This window comes from Plutella xylostella, chromosome 16, assembly GCF_932276165.1.
Source record: "Plutella xylostella chromosome 16, ilPluXylo3.1, whole genome shotgun sequence".
Taxonomy (NCBI): domain Eukaryota; kingdom Metazoa; phylum Arthropoda; class Insecta; order Lepidoptera; family Plutellidae; genus Plutella; species Plutella xylostella.
Genome location: NC_063996.1, coordinates 1,059,486 through 1,078,649, shown reverse-complemented (window position 1 = coordinate 1,078,649; position 19,164 = coordinate 1,059,486). Strand labels below are relative to the sequence as shown.

Sequence of the window (19,164 nt, the reverse complement as noted above, 5' to 3'; positions counted from 1 at the left end):
TATTGTGTGGGCCCTCTTGACTCTTGAAAAATAGTAGAATAGCGGCGCCATCTCTTGTCGAGTAGCTTCATTACCTTGTAAGAACAGCGGCATCTGTTGTTAATTAGCCAGTAAGTTTAGGCTGCGTTCCCAGTAGGCAAACTGCTTACTAGGAGCGCGTAACGCCGCGCCGCCGTAACTTCATCTTGGATGTCAGATAGTGGATTATTACGGGCTATTCGTGCTGGATTTGGCTAAATATGTGGTAAAAAGGCAGGTAAACGTAGGTTAATAAAAATGCATGTTCTCTGCTAATGAAATCAGTTTATTCGGTTCACTTGTACTTGATATGTTGCCTCGGGCGCGCGGACACGGCGGGGCGCGCCGGCCGCTGCCCGTGCCGCTCGCGCCACTCTGCCTCCAACCGCGCGTACACGCCACCTGGCGGACAAAACAGGAGACAAGAGTTATCTACAAAGCTATGGTGCAGTTACACCCCCACAGAGACAGAAAGTATCCATTTTTAGGGTTCCGTAGCCAAAATGGCAAAAACGGAACCCTTATAGTTTCGTCATGTCCGTCTGTCACAGCCGATTTACTCGGAAACTATAAGTACTACAGTGATGAAATTTGATGGGAATATGTGTTGTATGAACCGCTACAAAAATATGACACTAAATAGTAAAAAAAAAAATTGGGGGTGGGGCCCCCCATACATGTAACTGAGGGATGAATTTTTTTTTTTCGATGTACGGTGGCCTGCGCCTAAAAGTATACAGGCGGAGTTTTTAAAATAGCGATCCCTGACGATGAAGGGACCAGCTACATCTTTTATAAATCCGGGGGCGGGTTGTGTGTGATGTGTGTAGCAGTGGTGTTTATGTGGATGTCCTTGAGCAGCATGTGAGCTAGAGATCGCTATTTTAAAAACTCCGCCTGTATACTTTTAGGCGCAGGCCACCGTACATACCCGTGTGGGGTATCAATGGAAAGGTCTTTTAAAATGATATAAAGTTTTCTAAAAAACATTTTTCTTAAAGTGAACGGTTTTTGAGATATCAGCTCTCAAAGTCGTAAAAAGTATGTCCCCCCCCTCTATTTTTATAACTACGGGGTATAAAATTCTAAAAAAAATTGAGGTGATGCATGCTAATTAACTCTTTCAACGATTTTTGGTTTGATCAAAGTATCTCTTATAGTTTTTGAGATAGGTTGATTTAATTGCTGCTACGGAACCCTTTGTGCGCGAGCCCGACTCGCACTTGGCCGGTTTTATTCTTTATAGTTGGGGTGGTAGGCAAGGCAAGTTCATGGTTGAAATAAGGTGTTTGATGCTTCTATTGTCCGCCGGAGACCGTGGTGAACCACCGTCTTCGGGAGGGGTAAGTAATACGAGGTATAAAAACGAATGGTATAACATTCACAAGATATACGCCCATATGATATAAATTTATTAAGTATAACGATCACTGTGCATAACAAACGAAAGGCATAATTACTAAATACATAATTTCGTAAAGAATAACGTTCAAAAAGTATAATTTCAATTGATATAACGATTAAAATGCATAATATTCATAATATATAACGTTTATAACATATATTCTACAACGGATATAATTATCATAATGTATAATGCTCAAAAAGTATAATAGATTGTCGTATAGTTTTTTTAATTATTATTGACGTTATGTGGGGGGAACGCTCCGCTCCGCTTCGCTGCGCTCCGCTTTGGTTTCGACGAACATGTGCACCTAACACGCTCCTCCTCGCTCTGCTCGTCGTCGCACCTATCTTTAGGTTTTGGTACTAGGGGCTTTCACAGCATTATTATTATTGGGGCTAAGAGGAGAGACGCTCCGCTTTGGTTTCGACGACCATGTGCACCTGTACTAAATGATAGTATATATTTTAAACGATATACGTAATGTATGTTATACGAATTGATATTAGTCCTCGAAAGTATTATATATTTTGATATTATATCAAATGTACGTTATACCAATTGAATTTCATACCTTATGAAAATATAGATTTTGTTGTTATACGTAACGTTCATTATATGTTGTGAACGTTATTAATGTGAAATTATACATTTCGTTTTTATACGTCGCATACGTATACGACCAATGACCTAGACAGAGGTACCTAGCTGGTAGGATACGGTGTTCAGTGTTGTCTACCTTTGGACTGTTAAATTACATAAAAAATAATCCTGCTGATGAACTCCTCACCAGGCGGGTTCCTGGCCTTGTTCGCGGACATGTTGTTGGCGCGGCGCACTAGTGCCGTCCGCATCTGCCGCACAGCGCGCTCCTCGAAGCGCCTCTGACCGTCCTGGTTGCTGCGAGCTGAGAGAGACGTCAGCCACTGACGACCCACCACGCGGGCTCTTCTGGAACCAGAGTGAGGTGGCTCGATAGTTAAGGTGGGTTTTCGTTGATGAATGTTGTTTTATTCGAATAGTATCGGGAGCACGAATGGAACCTCCTTCAGGTGAGTATCATCTGTACATTATTTCCTTCCGGGACCTGGCTAATGTCTGGTTAGCGAGATTCGCTGACTACCCAAGGTGCGCCGGACGTCGGTATAGGTACAACCAACAGCTGATACGTCGCCAAAAGATACTCAATTAATTTCATATGAACATTTTCAGCAAAATACTTAGTAGTTATTCATAGTTTTAACTATATCTCACTTCTTCCCCGGCGGCGGCGGCCTCGGAGCGGGCTTCCTGACGGCGCGGCGCGGCGGCGCCTCCTCCTCACTCGCGTCGCTGTTGTCCTCACTGCCGCTGCTCTCCTCGCCGGAGTCGCTCGACTCCTCCGACTGCTCCCCGCCGTCGCCTGCCTCGTTGCCACTCGCGCCTTTCTTTGTTAAAGCCACAGTGTAAAAGCTACAATCCTTTAGCAATTACTGTGATTAGATTTAAATTATACAAAAACATACGTAACTAGTTGTATAGATTATTTACGGTAGCTGTCGATCTGTGATGCTGAATTAAGATGTAAGAATGGTTTTATAAGTTTAGGCCAATCAAAGCATCATTCCGGCCCAATGTAGCGTTATGATGAAACCTTTTACCAATTGATGTTACTCGTGGTTATTTGCATGTAGCGATTGTGTTGTATGGGTTTGCTAATATACTCACATGCTCTAATTTATATATTTTTTTATAATAACTGTTTGCCTTCTTCTATTGGTACATACAGATTCAAATTTCCAACTAATCAGTGATCCTACTGCATACTGTTAAAATATTTACTATATAAAATCTACGTATACTTAGACGACATAGTACCACATTCAGGTGACATACTTTAAACTCTATATTTGAGGATAATTTTATATGGTTGAAATTCAAAATACAAGCAAAGTATGCTCATATTTTGAATGGACATTTGTGTAAACACTTACTTTCTGTATTTCTTCCTTAACAGGAAGTTCCTTCCTTGTCTTGAGCGGTCTCGGGTCCACTTGGTCCGGTGATGAGGAGTGATCAGTGGCGAGGGACTGCGCCGACGACTGCGCTGGAGTCAACGCCGCGGAGCCCGGCCGGGCACATGCTGTGATCGCCCAGACCTTAGCTACTTGCGATCATCTACTTACTAAGTGGACTGAGTGACAGATTCACGGAGTCTGGTAAAAAGACTCGTTGATATGAAAAAACAAGATACCTAATAATTTGAAAGGTTTTGTGCTCTAATATGAATAAGAGTTCGCCTGGGCGAAGAAAACGTATTAATCACTCTCCCAGACGAACTGAAAATGTTATGGAAGGTCCTAAGTAAATTGTTGGTGTCAGCTATATTGATTGATTTTTATGAACGTTATCAATGCATCTATTGTAAGAATTTATTGCACATATCGAATAAAGTTGAGGCTAGGACATCACAGCTTCTATTGTTTACAACATTCAGTCTTATTTGTGGTGTATTTACATCATGTCAGCACGAGGCCATGGCGGTGCCGTTATGTGCGAACATCGACGCCGATTAATGTATTCATGAGTATTCGTTTCAAAGCAACATGTATTTACATGGCTGCCTATCATTGTTGCCAATTGGATACACATTAACTTTATGAGGCGTATGTACAGCTTATAACAACTAACGGGGGACGAATTGATGATCAGGATTTCTTCACTTAAGAACTAGCTCATGTTATATTAGATGCCATTAAAACAGAAGATATAAGGAGGGAAAACAAACCATAGCATCTTTTGCCTCCAAAACTTAAGTCACCCAGACACATCAATTCGTCCCCACTAAGACACCCACATCTACCGCCGCTGCACTCACGGTTGAATTTGTTGTTGCTGGTGTAGAGCTTCCCCAGCAGGCCCAGCGGCGGCCGCGGCGGCGCCAGCTGGATGCCCTCCCACCAGAACACCTCCTTGCAGAGCAGCCGCCCGCTCAACTCCTCGCCTGGCTCTGGAAGCGGGTTGTTTGTTGTTATGTGTTGTGGTTGTGTGAAGCCCGGTTTAAGGTCTCAATTCGGTCCGGTCTAGGGGTTCCGGTTTGAGCAGATCCTTGTGAAAAAAGGCCTTGTGCTAAAATGGCCTTAACTACTTTGAGAAAATGTTACGATACGGAAAGATAGATAGGGCAATGTCGCTTTTTGTTGCTCGGCGAGTTGGCCTTCCTACTACCATCCTATTTTTTTGAGGTAGTTCACGCAATTTTTGATCCTCTCTTTAACTTTGTCATGTCTGTGCTAAATACCATAAAAACACATACATATATTTCAATAATGCACTATACAATCCCCCACCTCTAGTGACGAGCCTGGTGAGTCGCTCGGGGAACACGAGCTGCGGCGGGCGCATGGCGATGAGGTCTCGGAACTGCGTGTACAGCTCCATCACCGCCGCGTCGCCCGCCAGCCGCTCGTCCGGACCGTGCGGCCGGAACGAACAACCCTGGGGGAACCGGGTAGAATAATCACTAGTCAGTTTACCGCCGCTAGAGGTTAGCGGTTGGGAACTTTTTCTACATTACGTGGGTGGAAGAATGGTACAAAATCCCGGTGTTCTCGTTACCTGCCCGCAATATAGTTAGTACTTTTTATCGTAGAGATCCCTCGGCCTACCTAGTGGAGCAGTAGATGATGGTAATAAAATCCTTATTGACGATTATAAACTACCATGTGAAACCCCTAAAAAGTTTGCTTAGAATCCACCAGCTCACAAGAAACCTCTCAGTAGGTATCTGGTATACCTACGTTGATTATACTTGTTCGACGCAATCTCTTTACCTACCTCATAAGCCATCAGGCCCGGTATAACTCACAGTATTCCGCGTGATGGTCTCGAAGCGGTAGGCGCGCTCGCCGCAGCACGGGTAGCGGCCGGCGGGGAGGGGGGGCCGGCCCTCCAGCGCGAACATGTGCGCGCCCTGCTCGTGGTGGCAGCACCACTCCATCTGGGGACAGAGGGCCCGTAGGCAGAGAAGATGTTGAACTGGGGGAGTTGAATTACGGGCGGTACAAAATCTGTACAGGCAGCGCTAGTATCTCATGCAGATAACCAAAGCGTTAAGTACCTATAAAGCTAGGTATACAATTTTGTACCTTATCAAATTCACAAACTAATTACACCTTAAGTTGTGGTTTGACAAGGTAATTTTTTTAGGTATAGTTATGAAGCTGACCGTACCATCACCAAACTTTATGAACTTATAGATGCATGGTAGCTACTCCCCTAGTTCATGCTGACAAAACAAAGCGCACTTATACTTAGATACAGACTACCAAAGCAACGCCAGTAAACAAAACAAAACCCTTCACCTGGTAGACAGGGAAGTGTGTGTCGCACAGCTGGCAGCGCAGGAAGTGGCAGTCGGCCCACAGGCGCCAGTACACGCGCCGCCACGACCGCAGCTCGCCGAACAGCCACGAGATGTACTCGCTGAGGCTCCAGGACACATCCCTAGGGAGGGTGGTACTAGGTATAAGGAAATTAAGGGTCCCTACTGCATGTCCACCAGTGCGGAGCGGTGTGTGAGGCTGTGAGGCTAACATAATCAAAATAACAATAAGCGGAGCGCAAATTGTATGAGCGGAGTTTTTATGCATCTCATTGGTCAATTTATCCGCTCGGCACTGAAGGATAGGCAGCCTAAGGGCCTCTAAAGTCATAAGTGTATAAATTGAACTATAGTGGGGCCAATACGGAGCCCTGCGGGGGCGAACCTATATGGATATAAAAAGTAGGTCCTACGCAGTCCACGAAGGAAGAACAAGTGTTATGTACTAAGATGTGTATGTGTTCATGATGATTTATGATAATTCTCTCCAGACTTCTCTTCAATGTGCTCTAAATTTCGTATGCTCTGGGGGCTGGCTATTGTAGCCTAATTTATTGGCCTAACAGTTTTATTAGTTACTTGGTGTGCGAGGAGATGAGGTTCCCGCGGCGGTCGATGCGCATGGCGGCGGGCTGGCACGGCACCTGCGCCGCGATGTGCCGCCCCAGCAGCTTGTTGCATCTGGAACATTCCACCAATCGTGAACTTAGCGGAAAGTTGCAATTTATAGTGCACATGCAGGACAAGAAAACGGCCTATAACATAATAATTTATAGTCGCTCTCAACCACGTTCAAGTTAAGATCTTATCACTTAAATCACATGTAACTGATTGGATTTTCAGTACAGCCTAACTTCTAGTACTCTCCACGACCATTATATGTAGTCTACTCACTTGACACACTTGAACAGCGTAGCGAGCGTAGCGTAGTGTCCGCGCAGCGTCTCCGGCACGGGCTCCGCTAGCGACAGGATGAGCTTGCAGTAGAGCCTACTCTCCACCATCAGTCTACTCACTTGACACACTTGAACAGCGTAGCGAGCGTAGCGTAGTGTCCGCGCAGCGTCTCCGGCACGGGCTCCGCTAGCGACAGGATGAGCTTGCAGTAGAGCCTACTCTCCACCATCAGTCTACTCACTTGACACACTTGAACAGCGTAGCGAGCGTAGCGTAGTGTCCGCGCAGCGTCTCCGGCACGGGCTCCGCTAGCGACAGGATGAGCTTGCAGTAGAGCCTACTCTCCACCATCAGTCTACTCACTTGACACACTTGAACAGCGTAGCGAGCGTAGCGTAGTGTCCGCGCAGCGTCTCCGGCACGGGCTCCGCTAGCGACAGGATGAGCTTGCAGTAGAGCCGCGACTGCACCTTGTCCTTGCGGTCGCGGATCGCCTCTAGTTCTGCGTTCGTGTACATCGCCGCTAATCTGCAGAGAGGGGGTTTGATGAAGAAGGCCGAGAACGGAGTACCTATTCAGTTCCACATTTTTTCGCCCATAGCCCATTGATAAAGAGGAAAAGCACACACTGTTCAGCGGAGGGCTTCTGGTTTATTTAAACGAGGAGTATGTAGTTATGTACCTATGTACTTAAATAATGTTACGAGAGGAAATAATGAGCCATGGATGGAAATTACGAAGTCTAGTTATTTTTGTAAGGATGAACAATGCAGGGGATTTTTGCAACACCCTGTAGACAAGATTCGTGACCTGGTGAGCAGCGCGTCGCTGAGGCAGGCCAGGTTGGTGCTGGTCTTCACGATGTCGTTCATGTGCGCGTGGCAGTAGCTCAGGCAGTCGTGCAGCAGTGGCTCCATCTGCAATGTACGACGAATGGCTGCTACCATGGCTGTGTTATGATGAAGAAGTAACTACTTATGTGATTCTTGTAAATAGGCTAAGTAAGATGTGGTAATAAAGCCTACTTTGACAAATCAACGGTGGATGGAAATAAGTGTCCGTACGTATTCTTTGTCATCATGTTTCGTGGCAAGGTCCGCTAGAGGCGCCACTTTGTATGCGAGAACTTTTTCACCCACTCTTCCCCTTCTTGCTCTAGATATCCAGTATACCTGCAGGAAGGATGCGGAGACGAGGATGGGCACGACGCTGGCGGGCTCCAGCAGAGGCCAGTCCGCCACCAGGATGCTGTCGCGCTTCACCCACCGCATCAGCCAGTCGAAGATCTGAGGGCAGTACAATAGATACTTACAATAGAGTACGTTTGCATAAAATATCATCTTATCATGATAAGTACTTACTTACATACTATCACTTACGTATATAGGTAAGTATCTACCAATGACTCGAAGAAACACAAAACGTTTGGGACCTACAGAGTCTACACTCTACAGACCGACAGACAGACACAGATACATTTAAACGTATAGTACCCTCTTTTTACGTCAGGGCTAAAAAAAGTTACTGAGATAAATACGAACCTGAATATCGCAATGTACAGAGATATCCATGTCTTCGAGTCTCTGCCCGGCGGTGACGTCAGCGAAATACCCCATCTTAGAAACCAAAAGCTTTTGAGGACACCTGAAGTCTTTCTTCAGGCCTTTTACTTCATCACAAACATGAATTTCAACGTCGCCCCTAGGAAAATATTAAAAGACATGAAAAAATATATAAAATAAAAGGCAAAAGAGTTTTCCGATACCGGGAATCGAACCCGAGCCTCCTGGGTGAGAGCCAGGTATCCTAGCCACTAGACCATATCGGATGTGATAGATGACTTGAAATTATGGTTTGTATGTCAAAGCTAGGTAGAAATATAAGCTTAAATTAAAAATAAAAAGTAGGTAGGTACCTATCGTACTTTACACAAAAAATTATAATAATTACTCTTGCTTTTGATTAAGCCGTTCTTGAGCAGCTGTTACTGAAGATTTGCGCCTTCCAATGCGGTCTTTAGAATCCTTCTCGTTAAGGAAACCTAAAAAGTATTAAGTAATCGGTTATTTTGTTTTTGTACAGTCAAAATCATAAAATATAAAATATTTTTGAAACTATCATCTTAGCACTAACCACCAAAACTTGTAGGTTTTTTTATGTCATTTGTAGTAGATGTGGTCTTTTTGATGATTGGGACGTATACACTTGTGGTTTTAACTGGTTTCTTGTAACCAACTAAATAAGGCAAAATAGAGTCCAAAATACCCTCATTCATCACCTGCAATAAAAAGTTTATGGATTACAAAAACTTATTTTGCGCCATCTAGTGAGGACATTTTCGTCAGCTGTTTTTCTTTTGAACTTTTAAGTTTATAAATTTATAAAAAAGAAATAATCTTACATCATTTAGCTTACAGTTCAAGTTCGTCTCTGTCCACACACCGAGCATTTCTACCCGTGCCTCCATTGGTAGAGATTTCCTACGGCCACGAATTTTACCTAAAATTAAAATTGTAGTTAGCTTCTGTTACTCACCGCTAGATGTCACTGTTAAATGTTTCCGTACCTTCAATTTCGCTGCAGCTGTATCTTTTCTCAACACGCATCAAAGCGTTTTCACTTGATTTCTTTTCTAAAGTACTGTCGCTTTTGCTAGTTATAGGCTTCGGTTCTGTTCTCACAGTTTGAAACAGAAGATCTCTTTCATGCTGTTCTATGACATGATTTATTACAGTTAGTTTCGTGAGTTCTTCCCAGTTTATTTTAGTGCTTTCATCTTCCTCTCCCTCTAGATGTTCATACACTTGATAAGCGGTCTTCATGAAGTCAAAGAAATCCTTGACTGTTATCGTTTCAGCTGATACACTCAGCTTTGACGAGGCATTCCGAGTTTCTGGACGGCTTGGAATTTCTTCAGATTTGTCTTCTTTAGCCATAAACATTGAATTCGAACTGGATTCACTTTCTGGGTTAGGGCTAGCCATTTCACTGTTGGAGGAAATTGCAGGCACAGTAGGTAGTTACTGAAACTAATGATTCCAAGTTATAGGAAAAGTATTGATCAAATAAGTCCTAAGATACCGAAAGGGACTACAAAATATTAACCAATAATATTATGGATATTCTGTTGCGAATATAAATACCTACATTTTTAAATGAAACGGTTGTGTTCGTTACATTTGATTTCTATAAATCCGTGGGTGGTAAACATAATTTTTGATAATCAATTATCTTCTCAAACAAAAACGTTGCGTTAGTATAAAAAGAAAAATAATTACTTATTTACAACTTTTTCAATAATTACCATACAAATTGACGTAAAAATTGACGTTGACGCATTTTATTCGGATTTTTCATGGATTTATCTTGTATCTCAGAACAATAAAAATGCATTTGTAAATAAAAATCATAGAAAACAGACTGAAGTTGCACGTAGAGTAATTTTATCTTGTCTATGGAGCCATAACTGTCATTCGTGTGTCATATCAATTTTCCTTGTAATTTGTATTATTGTTGTTCAACAAAGTTATTTATAATGTTCTCGGGCCTAGTTTATTATGGAAAACGGCCAAACCAAATATGACAAAGACAGTCCTTCGCCTGATAGTTTTTGGAGGAAGAGTGAACGCGCAGTGCCGGGCAGGCCTCGGCAGACGGGGCGCGCGGGCGAGGTTATGTCGGGGTCGTCCTACCAGCAGTTCCAGGCGTCCGTGAACGACGCCTGGGACCTCGGCGACGACGACATCATCTCCGGCATCGCTGACACCAAGATCTCGAAGGCCATATCGCAGACTGCAGCTTTAAACGTGATAAATTCGCATAGGAATAGTACTAAGAACTCGAGTAAGAGTGAGGTGAAGGTGGAGGAAGAGAATGAGAAGCCGGTGGAGAGCGTGTCTCGGAGCGAGGCGGAGGGCGTGAGGAAGGGCGCGGGGGCGGCGGGGTGCAGCGGGGGCGGCATGCGGCACTACCCGGGGCGGCCGCGGCTGATCAAGCTCTCCACTCTTCACTCGAAGGAGGAGAGCAGCGAGTCGAAGCTGGAGCGCTTCCAGCAGATGCTGGCGCGGCCCGTGCTGGACCTCGACGAGCTCAAGCAGATCAGCTGGTCCGGCATCCCCGTGAAGGTCAGTGACCTTGTGCAGTGTCACCTACTTTGTTTATGTAGCTGACTCATGAATAGGCAATTTATTATGTTGAACTTTTAAATCATTGTGTTCATCTCTGATTAATAGTTGGGGAGTATAAGTTTGTAATTTGTAGCAATACAAATTTAGTTACATGAATGTGTGTTGACCTAAATAATTTGATGAGTGCAGATGTCTCTTAATTAATAACAGATAAATGTTATCCTTCTTATACAAGTGGATTGTAGGTTTTGCTGCCTTCTGGATCTTTATTGACTTCACAACGATACAAAAAACATGTCCAATTTGTTTTTATTGAGGTTAAAAAAATATTTAGCTTCTACTCTACTCTAGCTATTACCAGATAAACTATTATGTTTAAAACCATCTCAACTCTCTCTTACCCACTCCTGCCATACTTAAATGCTCCCTTTCAGGTGCGTGCAGTGACATGGCGGCTGCTAGCCGGCTACCTACCTGCCAACTCGGAGCGCAGAGCCGAGACACTGGAGCGCAAGAGAGCCGACTATCTGCACCTTGTGAAACAGTACTATGACAGTGAAAGAGATGATGACACATACAGACAAATCCACATTGACATTCCCCGCATGAGCCCCCTGGTGTCACTGTTTCAGCAGATTACTGTTCAGGTGAGATTTGTATTAGGTATTATATATTACAGTCTGAATAGGTTTAGCTTATATCCAATCCCACGGGGAAAGACATCTGACAGATCCCTTATTTCATTCAAATAAGGGTAGTTTTTGTTTGTATCAGATCTCTTTCCCTGTGGAATGGCCAGAAACTGCCAATATCCTAACAAAATAAGTCTACGATATCATAGCTGTTACTGTTATCACATCGCAAAAATATATCCCTCACAATGGCCTCTCCTTCCATAGAAGTGAGTCTGATGTCATGCAGCTTTGTTAAGGGGCCTTAAAGGGGTGGCTGCAGGGGAACCTAATTTAATGTATAAATCTATTCTCAGGTGATGTTTGAGAGGATCCTGTACATCTGGGCCATCAGACACCCCGCCTCTGGCTACGTGCAGGGCATCAACGACCTCGTCACACCATTCTTCATGGTATGTGGCTCCAATCTATAGTGTTACCAATACATATATTATTATACAAAATCCACCTAAAGATATCTATCTACTCACAATGTCACAATCAAGCCTGTAGTCAAGTTTTCAGGATACTCTGCTCAGATGCTCTGCCCCACCATTGTTATTACATTCTATCATTTCCATTTGTATATATATATAATTTAATTTAATTTTACTATTACTATTGTATTTGTATTTTAATGGGTCTTACCTGTAAATAAAGAACTTTATTATTATTATTATTATTATTTTGATTCTGATTTTGTTCAGCTCAGCTATTTGTACAAATAACTGGTATAATGAACCACACGGGCCTAAGCCAAGTGTGATTCATGGGGTATGTGTTGGGTCGGTTTGCATAAATTTACGCACTATTCGGCACGTATTGAGAACTGTAGCTTTTTGGAGGGATTTGTATGTGTAGGATGGGAGATCAAGCGTTTTTAAAGACTTTTCTAATTGCTTAGGGATTACTCCTGTTGTGGAAAGCACAATAGGGACTATGGTACAGGTCTTGAGTCGCCACATACGAATGATCTCATCTTTAAGGTCTGTGTATTTTGACAGTTTTTCTGCTATTGTGTTTTGTAAGTTATGAGTGTTTGGGATTGCAATGTCTATAATAAGAGCTGATTTGTTGACTTTATCTATTAATGTAATATCCGGTCTGTTGAAGTGAATGGTTCTATCTGTGAGGATGGCTCTGTCAAAATATAGTTTGTGCGTGGAGTTCTCAATGACAACTTCTGGGGTATATTTGTAATACGGAGTGGGTGGTGAAGGTGCGAGGTTGTGTTTAATTGCCAGTTTTTGATGTATGATGTTTGCCACCTGATCGTGCCGATGCTTGTAGTCGGTCTGGACTATTGCTTTGCAGGCACCAGTGATGTGTTGGATAGTTTCTGGTAAGGCATTACATTTACGGCATCTGTCTATTTGAGAGCCAGGGAGTTTCATAATATGCTTCTGGTAATTTTTGGTCTCTATCACTTGATCTTGAATAGCAATGAGGAACCCTTCTGTCTCCGGGAATAGTTCACCTCGACGGAGCCACTCGTGCGACGCTTCTCTGTCGACGTTTGGTTGACTCAAGTCGTGGGGGTGTCGTCCATGCAATGTCTTCCGATTCCACTCACTTATCTTTGTTTTATGGTCTGTTTGTGTTTCATTTAGCTGTGGGTTTCTGTCTTGTAAGTTTAGTGGTGTAAATTTAGTATCTGTCTGTACTATGGCTTCGTGGACATTAGATGTAGTAGCTTTCATGTGAAAGTAAGTTCTAAGTGCTGTTATTTGTTTGTTATGCAAGTTCACTATATCAATTAGTCCACGGCCTCCTTCACAACGTGGTAGGGTCTGTCTTTGGACACAAGCTCTTGGATGATGTTTTCTGTGCTTTGTCATCGATGTGTTTATAGTTCTCTGAAGGTTCTTAAGTTCAGTCTTGGTCCAAAAAATTATTCCAAAAGAATAAGTTAATATAGGTATTGCGTAAGTATTTATGGCTTTTACTATATTTTTTGCGTTAAGTTGAGTTTTTAATATTGCATTAAGACGATGTTTAAACTGTTGAGTAAGTTTGGCTTTGGTTTCTTTGTATCGGATTTGTTTAGCTTGGTTATACCCTAAATATTTGTAAGTTTCGGATTCATTAAGTGGTTCTATTGTAGTTCCGGATTGTGTTTGATATTGGTGGGGGTGAGTTTTACCTGATTTAACAGAATTTATTTTGCATTTGTCTATTCCGAATTCCATGTGTATATCTTGTGATAGTTTGTCTGTAAGTTCAGCCAAATGGTCTAATTCACTTTCAGAAGAGGCATAAAGTTTAATGTCATCCATATAAAGAAGGTGGTTTATTTTAACATTTCGATCATGATTATTATTGTCAGGTCTGTTAGAAAGTCGGAATCCTGATTGGGACGAGTTCAAGAGGTTTGAAAGTGGATTTACTGCAAGACAAAACCACATTGGACTCAGTGCATCTCCTTGAAATATACCCCTTTGAACTTTAATAAAGTCTGTCAGTCTGTCATTAAGTTTTAGTTGTGTAGTCCATTTGAGCATCGTTAGTTTCAAAAAGTTAATTATTTGCGGGTTTAATTTATATATTTCCAAAATTTTTAAGAGCCATGAGTGTGGAACAGAGTCATATGCTTTTTTATAATCAATGTACATTGTGTGCAAGTCTTTTTTCTTTTGTTTTACTAATTTTAGAATAACTGAATCTATCACAAGTTGTTCTTTGCATCCCTGACTGAATTTTCTACACCCTTTTTGCTGTTCAGTTAAAATTTTATTGCTTTCACAGTGTATGTATATTAATTGGGTAATGCAGGATGTAATTATTTTGTAGATAGTTTGTAAGCATGTAATGGGTCTATATTTTGCTGGGTTTTTAGTATCACTGCTATCCTTAGGTATCATGTAAGTAATCCCTTCAGTAACGTATTTGGGCATATTCTGTGGATTTTTTATGAAATTATTGATGAAATTGTACACGAACGGATGTAAATATGTAAATTTCTTGTACCAGTAATTATGGATTTTGTCAGTCCCTGGAGCTTTCCAATTATGTAGAGATCTTAGGACATCTTGATACGTTTCCAACGGGATATGATTAAATTCCATCTGAGTATCCATCCATCTTATTATTATTATTATTATTATTATTTGTGAATTTAAGAATAGAAAAATATACCTATTTAAGAATAAGTTTTATCAAGCTTTAGTTTAGTTCTGATTCTGAGAATCATCATTAATGTTGGGCTACTTCTTATCCCAGATTTTCCGCTTAAATATATTGGAGCTTCCTTCCTGTTCCCCGCAGGTGTTCCTGCAAGAGGCCATATCTGGTGAGGAGCTAGACTCATTCCCGCTGGACCGGCTGTCTGAGGAGAGACGGAACGTCATCGAGGCGGACTCCTTCTGGTGCCTCTCCAAGTTCCTCGACAGCATACAGGATAATTACATCTTTGCGCAGCTCGGGATACAGTATAAGGTGAATTTGCTTGGCTTTTTCAATAGGGTGTTGTAAGAAGAGTATAGTAAGTAAGAGGAAACGGACTTAAAAAAAAGTGGAACAACAAATATGTTAACTCCTGAATCTCTTTCTTTCAGACTACTATACCACTTTTGTAACAGCCTGTATATTTTTCTTTTTCTTCCAATATATATTGGAAGACAAAGATATTATACGGTACTGGGGTCTGGGGTGCACGAAAGGAGCCCCCTCGTGTGGTGTGGTGTGACGTATCCATTAACCGTGTCTTATTATGTATATGTCCGAAACACATGGCAATAGGCCCGCCCCCTATTACATTGGGACTAACATAACACTCTGGCGAAAAGTGGGTGCAGCAATGCACCTCTGCCTACCCCGCAAGGGAGTACATTAGTACAAGGCGTGAGTGCGTGTTTCTTTCTTTCTTTTCTTTCTTTTTCCGAAACACCCTGGGCAATCAGCGACTGACAACTGATCTGACTGGGAAAAATCCCACTTCAGCTCTAGTTTTGGTCACTGACACGCTATGAATAAGAATAATATTCTTTATTATGTCTTATAGGTTGAAACAATGTATTTCAGTCAATGTACTCCAATATGACGTACCTACCTTATGTATGTAGATAGATTATATAAATGGCTCTAGCTTGCGCTAGTATTATATTTTTTTCTTTATTTCCATCGTTAGTGACAAAAGTCACGTTCGCGGTTATCACTTAAAATGTAACATATTGTTATTATTTACTTCCACAAGCCTTCAGAGCGGTACAAAATCCTAAATGTTACGCTTAGCTGATTTCACAAATATCCAAAAAATATGTAGGTATAACGGCGCAGTTTATCCTCTTTGTTTTAAAACTTGCTATTCATTGATACTATCGAGTAATACGAGCTAGTTTTGTTACAATCTTATCACAGCAATTAAATATTTGAACAGCAATCTCAGCAAGCAAAACAATGCTGATAAGAATACTATGCGTAAAGTTTTTCTAATCCAAATACATTTCGACTTACCTACTCAATCGCTAGACTTACTTCCTTAAACCCTTGTTACATTTACCGAGTAGAGTGGCGAGACAGTATCCTCGGCCGATCCTCAACCAATGAACAGCTAGGGATTGATCGGCCGACTATACTGACTCGACTGTGTCCATTCCCCAGGTGAACCAACTGAAGGAGCTGATCCGGCGCATCGACCTGCCTCTTCACGAGCACCTGCAGACGCACGGCGTGGACTACCTGCAGTTCTCCTTCCGCTGGATGAACAACCTGCTCACCAGGGAGATCCCGCTCGCCTGCACCATCCGCCTGTGGGACACCTACCTGGCAGAATCCGACGGATTTGCCACCTTCCAGCTGTATGTCTGCGCGGCGTTCTTGCTCCATTGGAGAGAAAGACTCATGCTAGAAAAGGACTTCCAAGGATTAATGATTTTGCTGCAGAACGTGCCGACGCAAAACTGGTCGGATTCTAATATAAGCCTGCTGGTGGCTGAAGCCTACAGGCTCAAGTTCGCGTTTGCCGACGCGCCGAACCATCTCCATAACGCGGGAAAATCTGACAGATGACGTGGGCGCCATCTTGTTTTCAACGACGCGACGCCATGTTGGAATGCCAACGCGAATCTTTAAACTTATCGGTGAGGATTCGAGCTGATATTAAACAAGGATTTATTGATAAATAATTTGTATGGAGTGTGTTAAGGGAAATCTTTGTAAACGAGTTCACGTAGATAGTGGCGCCCCGTGTCGTCCAGACTTATCCTTGTAGAATTTTATATCAAGATTTTAATAAATTTTATCATAAATGGTGTTCCATGAACGCAATGTTACGTCTGGATGCGGCAGGGTAGTTTTGTAATACAATTTGGACTTATTAACGTTTTATTAAGATCGTATATTTAGCGGGGTGGATGTGATTGGCCTAATGATAAGTTAATTGTGTGAGAAGGAGGGCTCTCGTGGCCGGTTCAAGCCCATATCAACTTTGTTTCATCTAAAACAATAATTATTTTAAATGATAAAGTATATTTTAGTTAGGAAAGCGGGTTGCTGATTCCAGAAGATGTATTTTTTTGTGATTTTTTGCAAATTTGATTGTATGTAATATTTTGATTTTATGATATGTTATAATCACATAAATATAATTATACATCGATATCTTGGTATTTTAATCCACCTAACTATTTTATTTCAACTTTTCATCTTGCCAAGTACTTACGCCACTGTCCCATCTCTAATTTCAAATTATTATAAAGGGTGGTTTTGACATTTCGATAGTCAGCATATCAGACATTGGCTCGATTCCAAGGCTCCAAGGTAAGAGAGGAGCAGCAGCTTGCATCGAGATTACTTACTCTGTGGCATCGAGTGAGCTCACCTAAGTACTTCGCATGTCGGTGACAAAGTGGTGGTTCATCGCTGGACGGCTGGACAAAGGCTTCTCACAACATTCTAACTACAGGCTGATAAAAACCAATGGACTCTAGAGGTGAAGTATCTTATTTTGCTGAATGGAAACATTTTTGAATTTTCTAAAAGAAAAAATAAGTACCTACTACCGGTTACTTATTTAAGTGTGTCAGTCCAGCGGGCTGGAGGACGTCTCTCGCTATGTTTGTCGTTCATGGTCTCCACAAATCTCTACACTATAGCCATAACGTTGTAACTGTTACCTATAAGAATAAAGACAAGTTCCAGTATTGCTAAAGCAAAAAGTTGAGGCGCTTTAAATCAGCTGATAGCCCTACCCGACAAACACACCCCCGACCGGGGGCGTTGCATGTAATGTACATAACAGGCAGTAGGTATATAGACACATCGCACGTGCGCAGTACAGTCTGGTGGCCTTGACCTAGCCGGCTGACATTGCCAGTCCAATATCTGCCCTCGAAAGTTAGCACACTTTTCACTCTATACTCGTATAAATTCCGTTTAAGGAATATTTTTTATGAAAGAAATTAATAAATTTTCTGGTTTATAAGTTATTGAGTTCTGTGATGGTGTAAGTAGCTGTGTGATTTGTAAGTTTTTACGTAGAAAAGGCAGGAAATACAAACGACGACCTTGAACTAGATATTGGGTGAGTAGTACGTTGTAATGTTTATATGTTGTGTTAGGATATATTATTGATCTTGAGCGAAGTATCAATATTTGGCGAAAGTTAGAAGTGCCTGGCGATAAGTGCATAGCAACTCTATACTGCGGAACACAACTTTATTTGTTCAAAGGAGCTGAAAACAAGGAAATGAAGGTATGGTAGGTTTCTTCTTTTATTATATAGTTGGGTCCTCCTCTACGAAAAAACGACCTTGAAACTGATACTGCATTTTAAAGGTTGTCGACATTTGAAAAACTTTGGAAATATTTACTTATGAAAAGTATGTAACTAACTAGTTAAAGTTAATTATCTCCGGAACACCGTAAAGAAACCACTCTATATGATGCACTGGGCCCTGTACAACAACCTGGGAACATGTATTTCCCATGGCATTACTAAAACTTGGATTATATTTTTTTATTGATAAGTACTAAATTATAACTCTCGTTACAATTTTCGTGTAGTTAATGTCGATCCTAGGGGCAGGGACACTTAATCAGTACATTGTTGCGGTTTTACGCCGAATACTTAGTCGATACAAACAAATTCGCATAAACCACGTCATAATTTTTTATTTGACTAGTTCCTGTAAATCGCTTACTATGTGTGATGAAACTACCTACCTACAGACCCTAGGTACCTACATACCTTCGTGCATGCTTATTTAAGCACTTCAGTTTATGTGCCTACCTGCTTACACATCTATAGTCCCCTATTGACAAGCACAAGAAAGGTATAGTTTAGATTGCTTTAGAGAATTTAACATCCTGCTCATTCAATCACGACAATTTGCACTTTGGCTTCACTTGTAATTGTTACTCATATGTGACGTTTAGTATCATTTAATCATACATGAACTTATGTGCGAATCGTTAGCCCCAGTTTTGACATCAAACAATTATGGTTTCATACCCATATTGGCTATGTTCCTACCCAAACCAAAACTTTATTAGTTAGCTACTATTTTATATTTTTATGTTCGTATGGTAAGTACATAAATTTCATACGTAAACTCCACACATAATGGCCATATCGCGGAGTTCTTCCTGCCCGCTTCCTGCTACTGCGATAACGTCCCGTCACACGAGACGCAGCTGCGGCCGCGACTTTGCTTCATTACTACAGAGTCTACAGACATTATTTCA

The 19,164-nt window shown here is 41.8% G+C and overlaps 2 protein-coding genes and 1 non-coding gene across 4 annotated transcripts; 1 reads left to right on the top strand and 2 right to left on the bottom strand.

The window, feature by feature from the left end:
• Positions 1-283: 283 nt before the first annotated feature.
• On the bottom strand, positions 284-10,132 carry LOC105382258 (SANT and BTB domain regulator of class switch recombination). 2 transcript variants are annotated; one of them, XM_048626318.1, is made up of 18 exons: positions 9,831-10,132; positions 9,250-9,712; positions 9,085-9,182; positions 8,817-8,961; positions 8,634-8,724; positions 8,225-8,384; positions 7,856-7,969; positions 7,494-7,600; positions 7,047-7,211; positions 6,366-6,467; positions 5,767-5,908; positions 5,271-5,402; positions 4,753-4,900; positions 4,281-4,412; positions 3,397-3,545; positions 2,678-2,850; positions 2,214-2,374; positions 284-420 (listed from the first exon to the last, which is right to left on the bottom strand). In XM_048626318.1, exons 2-18 carry the CDS (start codon positions 9,665-9,667, stop codon positions 314-316), a joined length of 2,544 nt encoding a protein of 847 aa, XP_048482275.1. In that variant the 5' UTR covers positions 9,668-9,712; positions 9,831-10,132; the 3' UTR covers positions 284-313. The 2 variants fall into 2 exon arrangements, with proteins under 2 accessions (XP_048482275.1, XP_048482276.1); XM_048626319.1 differs by having other exon boundaries at positions 2,214-2,371.
• Trnae-cuc lies at positions 8,440-8,511 on the bottom strand. The gene has a single exon. It is a non-coding gene; the product is annotated as a tRNA-Glu (tRNA).
• A 3-nt stretch (positions 10,133-10,135) lies between the features above and the next one.
• On the top strand, positions 10,136-17,079 carry LOC105382222 (TBC1 domain family member 22B). The gene is made up of 5 exons (XM_011552070.3): positions 10,136-10,807; positions 11,245-11,457; positions 11,799-11,894; positions 14,746-14,916; positions 16,081-17,079. The coding sequence occupies exons 1-5, from the start codon at positions 10,241-10,243 to the stop codon at positions 16,486-16,488; spliced, it is 1,455 nt and encodes a 484-aa protein (XP_011550372.3). The 5' UTR covers positions 10,136-10,240; the 3' UTR covers positions 16,489-17,079.
• Positions 17,080-19,164: the final 2,085 nt, after the last annotated feature.

Coding starts and splice junctions, on each gene's coding strand:
- LOC105382258 (XM_048626318.1), bottom strand. CDS start 9,667: ATGGCTAGCCCTAACCCAGAAAGTGAATCCAGTTCGAATTCAATGTTT. Junction 4,901..5,270: donor AGACCATCACGCGGAATACT/GTGAGTTATACC, acceptor CGGTTCCCCCAG/GGTTGTTCGTTCCGGCCGCA. Junction 421..2,213: donor CAAGGCCAGGAACCCGCCTG/GTGAGGAGTTCA, acceptor TTTGTCCGCCAG/GTGGCGTGTACGCGCGGTTG.
- LOC105382222 (XM_011552070.3), top strand. CDS start 10,241: ATGGAAAACGGCCAAACCAAATATGACAAAGACAGTCCTTCGCCTGAT. Junction 10,808..11,244: donor GGTCCGGCATCCCCGTGAAG/GTCAGTGACCTT, acceptor GCTCCCTTTCAG/GTGCGTGCAGTGACATGGCG. Junction 14,917..16,080: donor AGCTCGGGATACAGTATAAG/GTGAATTTGCTT, acceptor TCCATTCCCCAG/GTGAACCAACTGAAGGAGCT.